At 38.3% G+C, this 14,025-nt stretch overlaps 1 protein-coding gene across 2 annotated transcripts in view; it reads left to right on the top strand.

Moving 5' to 3' along the window:
• Window positions 1–10,893: 10,893 nt before the first annotated feature.
• Window positions 10,894–14,025, top strand: part of vps13d (vacuolar protein sorting 13 homolog D) — an 85,529-nt gene continuing 82,397 nt past the window's right edge. For both annotated transcript variants that reach the window (XM_088617496.1, XM_088617495.1), the window contains exons 1-3: window positions 10,894–11,355; window positions 12,484–12,675; window positions 13,616–13,693. In XM_088617496.1, coding sequence (XP_088473622.1) covers window positions 12,579–12,675; window positions 13,616–13,693 — 175 coding nt within the window. In that variant the 5' untranslated portion in view covers window positions 10,894–11,355; window positions 12,484–12,578. The remainder of the gene's footprint in view (window positions 11,356–12,483; window positions 12,676–13,615; window positions 13,694–14,025) is intronic.

Raw genomic sequence — 14,025 nt, 5'->3', positions numbered from 1 at the left:
AATATTTGGTCATATTCTTATGTACATGTGTTTTATCAAAATGTACTTTAGTAAAAGGTAAAAAGTATAGTTTCAGCATCATTTATTGTCATTGATCCTATAGAATTTAAATGTTTGACAAATTCTCTCTAAATACTTTTATGGTGATAGAGTTACCAGGTTCCGTGACCACAAAATGGATAACTGCCTCTTAGATGTGGGCTGCCATGTCATAACGTGTCAGACGTATAGACACAGACAAGCACACATTCACATCTAGGGAAACTTTCCCAGGAGCCAATTAACTTACTAATTTGTTTTATGACTGTGGAGGGAAACCAGAACAGCCTGAGGAAATCCACATGAACATGGGAGAACTCCACTCCAGGATTTCAGGTCTAGAATCGAACACTGGGCCCCAGCACCACAACACTGCAACACAGGGCTGCCTATATGATAATGATGATTAACACTATAAGGGAGGCTTCTAGATATGCAAAGGTAGTGAATGAATTCATGGTGTCACCAAAAATCATCTTTAAAACTCACAAGAGAGTAACATTTATGTTCTAATCACTAAACTGACATTATACATGGAAATATTAATAATTTTCTAATTAGACAGCTACAATGCTTTATATTTTCTTTTTATTTTATAAAAGGAGGTAAGTACGACAAAGTGAGTTTCATATTTCTGTACATTTTAGTCTAATTACAGCTGAGACTGGACGTACCATGTGATTGGATGAACCACACAAGTTCTCCTTTTATTGCTGCTACAAATTGTTAATTCCTGAAGTTGATTGAATTCCTTAATGAATATCGGATCTTCTGTGATTCATGCTTGTTCTAATATGATACAGCTGCAATGCAGTGACCTTAAAATCACAACAGTAATTATGACTGATAATTATTATAATCTGGTTTGGAAGATTAAATAATATAGTATCAAAGGATAAGAAGGAAGTCTAAATACATTACTGGGAGTCCATAAAGAAATTAGAGTCCACAATCATGAGAAATGGTGGGTGCAAATTATTCATTATGATGCCCGGTAATGATCACTTTATATTATAATGCATCATCATTGCTGCAGCAGAGTGTAGACAGCCCATACATGGCCAGCTGAAGTCATATGGTCAGATTCATTGTAAGAGTTCAGTTTATCAGAGTTCCATTTATTTGTCATATGCACAAGTACAATGTAATGCTTACTTGCACATATGCTCATAGGCATTCCTTTATTGCTATAATGCTTTGATGCACATAAGACAAAACAACAAAAAGTGCAACCGATTTTTTATTTTAACACACATATGTCATGCTTGCTTTGCAGAAAATCGACCTGTTTCGTGGATTTTGGATGAAAACAGATTAGAGACATAGACAGTGTAATGCTTTAAATCTGGAGTGCAAGTACATTGCTGCACTTATACCACATCTCTCTTTGTGAAGGCTAACAAGGCAAAATGTAATAACATATCTTATTAAATAAAAGCAGAAATAAGAGAATATAACATTCAATCTCTGCATTTGGGCCCCCCATCACTGACTGATCTCTGAGGTCTTAATCTGCATAGTCCAGCCTTTTAATGTGGGGAGTAACTGTAAAAGTATGAGCCCCCTCTTAGCTCTGCACCAAACAGAGATTGGTCTTTTACTTCCAAGTCACGACATTACTGAGACATATGCTATTGTACTACAGATTCAGGCTGCCTTTGCTGGCTCAACTCAGATAATGAGGTCCTTAGCAAGGGAGATCTTAATATCCTATACTTAGAGTAGTAATAACATAACAGTTGCCATAACAAACTAATTCTACCTTATGGAACCCATTTCACTTGTAATGGCTTATAATATATATTATTTTAAGACCTTAAGTTAAGAAATTTAAGGCCTTGTTGATATTGCAATTATTGTTATTTCTTGTTTGTGATTAAACACACAAAATAACCTAGACCTCTCAGGAACATGGAATCTCTCTCTGAAGGGGAGCTGTAAAGGATTTGGGTTGAAGAGAATCCGTCAGAACAAAGTGGTCTGCTTGTCTCCTCATACTAGCGTGCAGGAGCCCTAACCAGGATGGCTGGATTCGTAGTGACGGATTTCTCAGTCCTGAACCAGGGAGAGAATGCATGTATTGTGCTCTGGGGTAAAGTCTGTCTTTTCTCTTCTGCCTCTCCAATTCAGTTTGGGTCTACAGTTCGTCTGTGTAGAGCACCCCAGGGCAGTTAGCCTACCCTCTCACTCCTGCTAATAAAGAACCGGTTGGATCATTAATCCTATCATGCACAATACTACCAGACAGCAACTTCACCATTAACAGAATGTGAGTGTGGCCTCTTATTATCCTGTCCTTAAAAGGATCCCTCTATTTAATGATAATAATTGCTTCCACTTATATAACGCTTTTCTGGACACTCCACTCAAAGCGCTTTATAGGTAATGGGGACTCCCCTCCACCACCACCAATGTGCAGCCCCCACCCTGATAATGCGACGGCAGCCAAAGTGCGCCAGAACACTCACCACACATCAGCTATCAGTGGGGAGGAGAGCAGAGTAATGAAGACTATTTATAGATGGGGATTATTTGGAGGCCATGATTGGTAAGGGCCAATGGGAAATTTGGCCAGGACGCCGGGGTTTCACCCCTACTCTTTTTGAGGAGCACCCTGGGATTTTTAATGACCACAGAGAGTCAGGACCTCGGTTTTACATCTCATCCGAAGGACGGCGCCTGTTTACAGTATGGTGTCCCCGTCACTATACTGGGGCATTAGGACCCACACAGACTGCAGACCGCAGGGTGAGCGCCTCCTGCTGGCCCCACTAACACCTCTTCTAGCAGCAACCTTAGTTTTTTCCCAGGTCCCCCATCCAGGTACTGACCAGACTCACACCTGCTTAGCTTCAGTGGGTTGCCAGTTGTGTTTGTCCTCCTTAAAATGCAGACGGTAAAAGTTTTCTTATGTCCACCATCATAATATCATTAAGCTAAAGCCAATCCTTTCTTTAGTTCTATATACAGAACATATCTTTTCAGTTTTGGAGTGGCCATACTACAGGGAGTGTGAGTGTTAAAGGAGGGCATTCTGACATCATACACTTCTTTTGCCAAAGTCTGTATGATTGCTTATTGAATCATTTTACCTTTTTAAAAACGTGCAAATTAATTAAGGAATTTGGAATCCTCTACAAATGTTACCAGTTGCAGCTAACTTTTTAATGTTCAATTTATGGTGCTTTGATCAAGTATTGGAAGGAAGAAAATACTTAAAGATTTTATTTCTGCAAGTCAGTTAAGCTTGGCATGTCCTCTGTTTTATATAAAATAATGAAATGTTAATCAAGCCCAGACATCCAGGTCTTTTTGTCTCTTCTGGCAGTAATAACGTCAATGGGTTGTTGGAGACTGGACTTTCCAGACTATGTTGACATGCCTAGTGATAGAGTTCTCTGGACTGAAGCAAAAGCAATGGAACTTTATCCTAATGGAAGAGTCTGTTCTGCAGCAGTGTTGACAGACAAGTGCATTCACCCAAAGTTCAGCAAACATCGAAATCTGGATTGATGAGAGATGGACATTCAAAGGGCTTCTCACAGTAATGTTCTCCATGGCAGCTGCCCCCTTTCCATTCAGTGGGAAAGCATGACAGTGCTAGCCTGTTAAAGGTCATCTCTGTTTGCTGCTCTTTGTTGTCATCAGTGCCGTGGATTAATGCTTTATTGATTGTTTGATTTAAAAAACGTGTGACCCAGGGGTTGTGGACGTAAATTGAAGAACAGGACACAAAGTCATTCAAACTTTTGAGTGAATACAACTACCATCTGTGGGGATCATTTCTGAAATGCACCTTGCAAGTGCTTTTAAAATTGATCACAGCAGGAGCATTTTTCACATGTGGTGTTCTAGAAGCCTAGAGTAAATGCCAAGGTATGTGCTCAGCTGGAACTAGCTTGGTTAGGTCAATCTTCAGCTGTAGCATTTTTAATAGTTGCTAATTGGGCTCAATTAAACAAATACCATTGTTGTCATATCTCAGCCTTTATGCAGAAATAAAGACATTACTGAAACTCCAGCTGTTAAATCCCCCAAATGTGACTTAGAAAGTTAGTTTTGCATATAAACACCTTTAAACTACTGAAAATACTGCATTTATAGATTAATAACTGTACAGTATGTACGTGTACACTAGACTGTGAGTTATAATAAAGGTTTTCAGACAGGAATGCAAACAGTTATTGTATGTGCAAAAGACTAAATGGTTAGGCCCAACAGAAAACAAATTGTGAAGCAAAAAAAAAACATTGGGAAGCCTTTATGTTGCAGGGATATACTTGCAGTACATAGTCATCAGATACTGGATACTGCTGTGTTCTGAGCATGCAACTGTTAGGTATCACACCTCACCATTTTCAACATTTTGAACTAATAAAATAAAAGGCTACGTTAACAGCTGAACTTTTAACCTGAATCAAGAAGCCACAATCTCCAGGGAAATGGAAGTGTCACATTTATAATAACAAAACCCTTGGCCAAGATGCCATTATAAGGCCTGTTACATCCTGCTGAGCTAAACTGGGCACAAAGAGACATTAACCTGTGAATTAGCTAAGCACATACTGCATGTGTGAGAGAGAGCATCACAAATCCTGTGCCTTGGAAGAGTCCAGATGTGAAGGCTGGTGGTGAGCACGGATCAGGGTGATGGAGCAGATGGCCTTCTTTGTCACTCCAGGCATGAATCCTCAGCTTGTATCATGGGTACAGGCCTGGGACCCGAAGCTGATTGGCTACTGTTTCAATGCCGAGATTAATATCTGACAGGCTCTGTAGAACAGCAGTCTGTTTGCTTATGGGTTGAAGGTGACGAATGGAGAGGAACATCGCCTGGTGGTCAATTTTTTATGCATTTATGTGCAACAAGGAAAGATAATTGTGCTGTGTTTAACTCAGGGAGACCGGGAAGCACTGTCGGTAAAGGTTACTGTAGTTCATGGAGACTGGAAGGCATTTTACTTAGTGGGATTAAGCAGGAAGGCACTTTTAAGAACTAAAGGTTCTCTGATTAGAGCTTGAGGATTGGAACACATTTTGTCTTCATTGCTAGATTTGCAAGATGGAGAGGCAATATGGTATAGGGATTCCTGCTGTGGTACTAAGAGGTAATACTGTTTAACTGTAAAGGTGGTTGGAGATACATTTTGGATGATCTTCAGAGAGACCATCAGAAGAGATTACATCTCATCAATTATGCATGTGGATCAGGGACATAACAAATCAAAGTGTTTAGGACAGTAGATTATCTGCTGTAGGATGTTGGGAGGGGTGACAGATGACAACTAGAGGTGTCTCAAGGACCGAGATGAGAGATTAAAAAGCACGGCTTGTCTTTTTTTTTCTCCACAGATTGATTGGCGGGTTAACTGCAGCTTGGATTAACTGCAGCACTTCAAATGTCTTTAAAGGTTACATCGCAATCTCCCTCAGTCACTGTGAATAAAAAGCTCATTCTTTTTAATACGTGCAATCGAGAACTGTGAAGAAAATATAAAGGTACTTTTAAACTGCCGGTCATAAGGTTTGACATTAGGCATCAGACACACGTGCATTGCAGGTTATCACAGTATGTTGTCTGCAATTAAAAACCCGAAGTTGTTGAGAAAAAAATCAGTCAGGCCTCTCTGGCAGAATTTGTAAGCTTTAATGGCAGACTTCATTACAGATGTTCCAGATGTTGCAGAGTTTAGCTTTTTTTCCTATGATGATAAGGTTTCCTTCTGCACAAAATTACATTCTGCCTGCCAGACAAAGAGTAATGGGAATGTTTGATAAGCTCCTTCATATCAGTCATCACACTCTTTTTAAAAATAACTCATTTACATTTAAAAAGAAAAGAGGATTATTTATGAATTGTCCACATAAAATGAACTACAAGATAGGAAGTGCATACGTCACTCTATATACTCCTTAATGCTAGTACAATAATGTGAAGTTAGAACTGGTTTCTTAGTCTTTTCTCAAAACATTTGCTACAGCACTGCTGCAGCCATCAAAACACTTTCTAGTAAACGTTTCCGAACCTTTGCTATTTCATACTTTTTTACATCTTACTTGGGTAAAAGAAGTCACCAAAAATGGGAAAAACACAGTTCAGAGAAAAGTGTTTTTATGATTGCAAGGAGGACTTAGACTTAGGATTGCCATCAGAAATAATGGACACCTTTAAATAGAAAAGTATTTTGAAATTTCTCTGATACTGAAAAAAACAACTGCTAAACCTCAGTTAAATTGGTTGATAGTTGTCTTGATGCATCCTGACAATAAAACAGTCAATAAAAATAAGTAAACATAATTAGCATCACTTGTTTGTCATTATTGTTTACATTTCACATTTTATTTTACATGTTATATTTATAAGAAATAATTACCTTGGCTTTTGCCCCTGTCAGACTGAGAGACATTGTTCAGTACAAATTACAGCAATAGATTACTACTGTATGCAGCCCATAATAAGAAGGAAACTTTAAGAAATGGTGACATCGTAAGTCATTGGTTAATAATCGCAAAGGAGCAGTTTAATTTTTGAATTTTGTAAATGAACAATATCATAATGACACATAACGATTAATTTGCAAAAATCAAGTGCTTGGTTTTTTCATTGATGACCTCCAGTTTCAGAGCAACTTGAAAATTCCAACTTGGCTCAAGGTATCTGAAGAGTATTCACTGCTCTGATTTAAAGGTGGTAAAGAAGGGTCAAAAGAATCAAATGCATTGTGGGATTAGACAAAAGATAATCCATGAGTTGGCATTGATCAAACAATGCTTACAAGTGTCTTCTGTCTTCCCATACCCTATGAAAAACTGGACACAGCTCTGAATAAACATTAAGGTACTGTATATCATGTGAACTAGACCTAGGTCATAAGCACCCAACTTATTTTAGTTTCTGAGATCCCCAGAATCTCCACATCATTATAATGAAAGGCTTTAATGAACTGGAGCTGTGTTTTTTAGCCAAATTCTGCTGTAGCCTTAAAGCCCCCAGAGAACTGCATGTGAATGGAACATGAACAAGATGGTAACTGACTTCATCTTAGAACATAGGAGACACCCAGCTGTGTAAATTAACACCAAAGTTGTCTAGTTGATAAGACAACTCCACAAATGTGTCAATCTTAGTTTTGCTTTTGATGGTTTAGCAATCAGTCCAAATACTTTTTTGACTCGAACATTTGCATTCAAAGGTATTGTTCACAGTGCTCTGAATGTGTCCATTTTCATCTTTGCAACACTGTGCATACCTATACACTTCTCTCCCAGGATGATGCAGAAAGGCTAATGTATGCTTTTGTCTTGTCCAGGTTTGATCATTGTAATGCAGCGCTTACTGCCGTAGCCCAATGTTCTTAACAGGTTGCAGCTGAATTCAGGATTTTAACTAAAAATTAAACACATACACATGCATTGCCTCTTTTAAGCTTTAAGGTAAGCTTAAGATTCAAATACTGTAATTGCATCAGAGAACTGTTAACCCACTAACTGTTAACTGTCATATTTACAGTACATGTCTTTTGCACTCTTTGACCTTCTTCTTTCAATTCCCAATATAAGGCACTTAACATTTGAAGATGGTACTTTCTGTTCTGTTGCTTCAAGATTAAGGACTCTCAGCCCATATCAGATTTTGTCATTAGTCAGCACTTTCAAATCTTGTCTCAAAACCCACCTTTATACTCAACCTTTTAAAGCTGTTGAATTTTGTTATTTGTGGATCTTTTGTCTTGAGATGAATGAAAGGCACTATTTAAAACACAGGCTGTTTTTATTATAAGTAGTTGCTTTATTGAACCCAGTTGTGGGTTAGGCAATGGAAGGAGTGAAAATTCAGTCTGTAGCTTGACCACTGCAGCATGCAGCCAGGCATGCTGACTCACAGAGCTGTAACTCCAGCGATATGCCACTTTCAATACTTTCTGCTTCTGGCATCTTGTTGCCCTCTTTTTTTTATCAAAATCCCCACACCTCATGCATGTTTTGACTCAAAACTATCTGACTGCCCTATCAGCATTCCTACTTTCCCCTTCCTTTCAACACCTCAAAAGATGTTTCAACAATGCATGTGTTTAAATTAGTAAAACATGCAACATTCCACTTCATCACAGAATGCCTGCGGCTGCTGGAATTGTGAAATTCATGCTACGTGTGCAATAGAGGCCCTGATGTACTGAAAAAAATAGTGCAACTAAATAACCAGAGTGGCAGAAAAGAAATAAACCTTAAACATTATAATTACTAGAAACCCTAGGCTCAAAATAACATCACCTTCTCTGCTACTGCTAATATAATAGCTAATTATAATTTCTTCAACATTACCTTTTAGCTATGATTACTGCATCCTGTGAGCTGTTACCTACACATGTTAACAAGATACAGTATATAATATACTGTAGCAGATATATAAAATATTCTGCTATAGCCCTGTTCGCACACTTAATGTCTACAGAAAGAAAGAAATTACTGTACACTTTATTTCTAGTGATGTGTTTAAATAAAAATGTAATCCGATGAAATTAGTATTGTATCAATGAAGTCCATTATCTGTATTTTATTTTCAGTACATACAGTATCATGTTAATTGCATGCGCTCTATGTCAGTTTTCGATCCTTGTTATTCTAATCGTTTTTTTTCAACCTCTGTATAGGTCAAAACCTATTTTTGTATATGCTGACGAACAGAAGCAAACACAGCAACAGAGAGGGAAAGAGGTGAAGAGATCAGTGTTGCATAAATGGAAAGAAAGGACAGTTAAAATTAAGCTTATTAAGCAATTAACATAAATTAACAGCCCTTAAGAAAGCCATCTTTCCTTACATGTTGCGAGCTTTTTGGTTTTAAAATAGCATGTGATATCTGATAGCAGATTGGTATCTTCTTCGAGGTCTTCAGATTTTTTCAGGGATTCTCAAGGGATTTTTATTTCCATGCAGTCAGGCTAACTGAATTAAATACAATTACACTGCGTGCAGCATTAACAGAAAATGTAGCCAGAGATGATTGGAGTCTGTCTCCAGTATTGCCAGCTCTCTGAAGTGTTACAAGGTAAAAGAACATTAAACAGCTTTTGATATAATATTGACCTGGCCATGTATTAGTGAAACTTAAGAAGTAAAGAAATAAATGCAAAAGTCATAATTTAATAAGACAGACAGAACACAGAAAAAATAATGATTTTGTGTAGAATTTATATGAGGCTCTGTTTCTGGAAACACTACATTTCTTCAGGGAGTTTTGTGAAAATGATCAGTGATGGTCTTCTGTATTAAAGTAGTTGTTTCTTGTCCTTTTAAAAAAACACACACAGTCACCATGACACAGGGCTTCATGTCCTTGCGCTGGCGCATTCATGGATGAAGCTGAATTTCTTTTTGTCACTTGTAGGCTTGTATTGCTTTAGAGGAGTGACAAACTGAACAAGCTTAGCTTGACCTTAATGCAATTTGTATTCCTTCAGGATCCCAGTTTTACTTGGTAATGCAATAACTAAGTATCTCAGGAAATAATTTAAATGCAGAAAGAAACCACAGTAACAGACACACCACATATGGTATATCTATCCAAGGCAGGATATACCCTGGACAAAATACCAATCCATGACAGGGCACACACCGACAGAAACACAAACGGGCACAGATTCACAGTAGGGCCAGCTTTCCCAGAAGCCAATTAACGCACCAGTATGTCTTTGAACTATGGAAGAAACATACACAAACACGAGGGAGAGCATACAAAACTCTATGTGGAAGGCACCCCAGGAAATGAATTTGAGCTCTCTACTGTTTGCATTTGACTTTTTGTATTTCCAGTATGTACAAAACTGAGACTTTAACAAGAATTGGTTATTTAAATGTTAAGTGAGAACATGTATGGGTCCTGGGCAAAAATGTTAGCTGAAGAAACAGAACAAATAAAAGAACAAAGTGAAAAATAAGTAATTCTTCCTTTATTGTTTCTTTACATAACTATTATTGTTTTTCCTTGGGTCTTTTTTTTCAGATTTAAAAATGTTTCTGACTCTGGAAAAATACTTGGAAATACTCTGGAAAATTATCCCCTCTTGTGGTAAGAGTGATAATTACAACTTTCGTCCTATGATAGAGGGGTTAGGTACAGTAAAAGTATGATTTTTAATAGTTATAAAAGTATTGGCTCTGACAAAAAAAAACCGTCACACACAGATACAACATTCTTATATGACGACTGAAAAAAGGAATTCTTGAGTTAACTTCATGAACCTAAACTGCTATTCGTTAATAAGACATTTAAATCCCATATAACAGAATAAAAAATATAAAATTGTACCAGAACTCCTAGTTAAGACGAACATTAAATTAACAGATCAGCAGGGTTTTAAGTGCAGTTCATTTTTTATAATGTGCCCAAATGAAATAGATTTCAGAAAATTCAGATTCGGTGTTTTAGAATGTCGGTAAATTTTTTTTTTCTTTTTTTTTTATGTCGGTAAATCACAAGGCGATGCAATTATCTCGGATTGCGCAGTTGGTGCAGTTAAATGAAAGGCTCGTTTTTTTTTATTACGGCATCAAAGATTTTTTCTTTATATGTGCGATTCGAAACTTTATATCCCATAACTTTATAAGTTTATATCCTCATTACTCATACATAGCACTGGAGCTGCGAGAAGTCTTCACTCAAGTGTCACCTGGTTGGGACCCAACTTTGACCCAGACCCTGACGTGAAAATGCACGGACAGAATTCACCCCTAAAAACGAGTGCAGTTTGACCTCCGGACACTAGGTGTCCCCAGAGGAGATTGACATCATTATAAGGCGATTCGCTATGTTTTGGTCATGTGCTTTGAGGTTGACAGGAAGCCTTGTTGAAAGTTCACAGGCACAAGGAAGCGCATATGCGTGCTGCTATTTGCTAGTAATGCCGACATCTAAGGGAGGAGAGCGCCGTGAAACAGAAAGCTGAAAAAAGCAAACACTGAGGATTCAGGCACCCCGCTGACAGCTAGCTGCCGTTTAGCTCTGACAAAAAGCCAAGGACACCAGCACGATGTCAGACCATGTTGGTTGCCTAATTCACCTTACGTGACAGTTTCAGTGACAACCTTGTCTAAACCGCTGTGCACTGCCTGTGCGTGAAATTGAACTCCCTTCTTGTGGAAAGTAGTTTAAGGGCGGACCATTGGCTCAATCCCAAAGAAAAAGGTGTGTTTTTTTCTTTACCTGAGCTGGCGTGTCCTGACAGTTTGCCTGCTCTGTCCTCTCGGGACTCATGTTTCTTCCCCATCCACGGATGATCTTAAGAGCTACGCTTGAAGGAAACGCTCACCAAAATGGTAAGTTTCACATTCGTTTGTTGGGACAGTTCATTGAACTCGGCGGACGGCAGAAACTGGCGTCTCTGGCCGTCCTTGCGTTGTTCGAAACGTACATTTATTTAACGATCATGTTGCTACCAAGACGGGTTTCGGGTTTTACGAGTATGTTATAACGTTACAAAATGCTGTTGACGTCTGGTGTCTTTGCTTATTTACATGTTAGCAAATACTAACGCAATTACCCACGTGTAGAACAGCCGTTTATTTTTGTTGGCAGCCATACTCGGATAAGATTTATGGGCTCCTATAGTTAAGGAAAACGAACATGCCAATTCTCACGTTTATGTTCCAGACATGCTTGCGTAAGATCGGGATAGCCTAGCTTTTCTACATCTGGCGTTTGAACACGCTAGTCGAGTACTGCCTATTTTGCTCTCTAAGGTTCAAAACTGTCGTGTTAAAATAGTCAAGGAATTCAATCCAGCAACATACATGACTGCCTACGAAGTAATTGTGTTCCAGAAAGCCGGGAGGTGTATTGAAATTGCATGAATTTGTCTCCAGGGTTGCAGAGCTTGACCATCATTCCGATACAAGTAATTCTGGTCAGCTGTAGCTATTGAGAGTTACTAGCCAATATCAGCATTTGCAAGAGGCTTATGCACGTACATTAGTGTACTGTATATCTGGACAAGAAAACGAGGCAACCATGCAAAACAGTGACGAGTTAGAGGCAGTTTTGTAAAGAAAAGATTTTAAACCATCCAAACTTACACAGTTAATAAAAAATGATTTGTGACAAGTTGTGAAGGTTAATGAAAACGCTATGTAAGGACAAAGGTGCCGAATTCACTCTTTTTGTTTAACAGGTTATTTTGCAGAACACTGGAGGGTATCCTGTAATGTTTTTGTATGTTCACATTGCTGCACATTTCTTGAGAAAATCTTAGCTGTAGCATACACTTTCCTCTTAACCTGGGTGCTTTGTAACAGGTGTGAGTTTAACATTGCATTAGGAACTGACGACAAAGGTGGCATGTCTTGGCCCAGGGAGAAGTAAAACATCTAACTTGTTTAGAAATCCATCGAAACTGAAATATGACACTCAGGGCTGCTTGTGATCTTAAGTGTCTCTTCTATTCCTAGATTTTAGAGGGTGACTTGGAGAGCAATCGCTGAATCCCTGCTCTTCTACCTCCCATCACCCACACACACCTTTTTCCAGTCACTGGAATCTCACCATGTTGGAAGGTTTGGTTGCCTGGGTACTCAACACCTACTTGGGCAAATATGTCAGCAACCTAAACACTGACCAGCTCTCCATTGCTCTACTCAAAGGTACAGTTGTTTTCAGCTTTGTATTTTTGAGTTAACACAAAAAAAAATGTCAAGAGATTTTTTTTTAGGTGGCTCTTGTTATAAGCTGGTCCTCTATGTCTTAGTCAATTACTTGTCTTAATTTATGTATTATTTACTGAAATCAAACTTGTTAGAAAATCAAAATAATTCCATAATAAAAATGAGTTTTATATGTTTACATGTGCATTCCTCCACTAGGTAAATTAGGTAAATTGCAATGTTAAACCATTTAGATTGTGGGGTATGATTGGATTGCTTCCTGTTTTTATGTCTGTTACTGTATGTTTCTTCTTGTTTCTGATTCTTTCAAGTTAATAACTCACCCACAGCAATGGTGTGATGTGGTATATCAAAGACCTTTTTTCTGTTTCCATGTTTTCTCTAAAGACATCCGAACTCTAATAAATATGATTCAGCCGATAATGGAATCTGGTATGTGGCAGGTAAATTTTTAAGCCCTCATTAGAAGAGATGACTTCACAAATGGAGTCCTACAGTTTTTGAAACCTGTTACAACATAAAGTGTTTAAATAGTGTGTTGTAAAAGCTATATCTAAATCTCTAGTTACAAACAGGTATGGTCATGTCAGCACTGATGAGTACAGTTGATTTGCAGTGGTGCAGTCACACTGTGGTGAATGTTTGTATGGATCATAGTTTCTTTTTTTTTTAATCACTTCAAATGTAATTTTAATGGACCAGCAAAGAGAGGTTACGAGAGACTGGACATTCAGGAAGGAAACCAGGTCACTGTTGAAAGTGTTCAGCTTAAGTGTGTGGTGCTTAGTCCAGGTTGTGGGTGTCTGCTTTTGACACAGCTGGTGTAAGGAAGAGTTCAGGTGTGGCTCTGCAGTTGTCTGTGAGAGCCCGTGTTTGCATTCGCTGAGAGTGTTGCTTGAATCTTTCTTTTATCTTGCAGGGGCAGTTGAATTGGAAAACCTTCCCCTTCGAAAGGATGCTCTTAGAGAGTTTGATCTACCTTTCGAGGTCAAAGCAGGTATGTTGATCTTTAATTTACCCCCCATACTTCATACTGCTCCCAGCGATTCATAAATCAGGCTGATAGTGATCGTCTTGTTCAGTTCAGTTTAGTGGTAATGTTTCAAGTGCAGCAGCTGTCCTCAGATAGGTTACAAAGACCGTTAAGTTTTTCTAAGGAAGTACAGTAGCTGAGTGGCCTAGCAATGAATGGCTAGGATTCAGTAAGTCATTTATCATCTGCACCTAAAACATCAAGCGATGAGAACAGGAAAACAATCAATAAGATATTTCCTACCAATCAGAGACAAAATGTGAAAAATTGTGGTAAAATGAGTTGAATGTTTTATA

The sequence above is a fragment of the Lepisosteus platostomus genome, chromosome 23 (genome assembly GCF_059453375.1).
Source record: "Lepisosteus platostomus isolate fLepPlt1 chromosome 23, fLepPlt1.hap1, whole genome shotgun sequence".
Taxonomy (NCBI): Eukaryota; Metazoa; Chordata; class Actinopteri; order Semionotiformes; family Lepisosteidae; genus Lepisosteus; species Lepisosteus platostomus.
The sequence above is the reverse complement of the archived record's forward strand: the minus strand, read 5'-3'. Positions and strand labels throughout refer to the sequence as shown.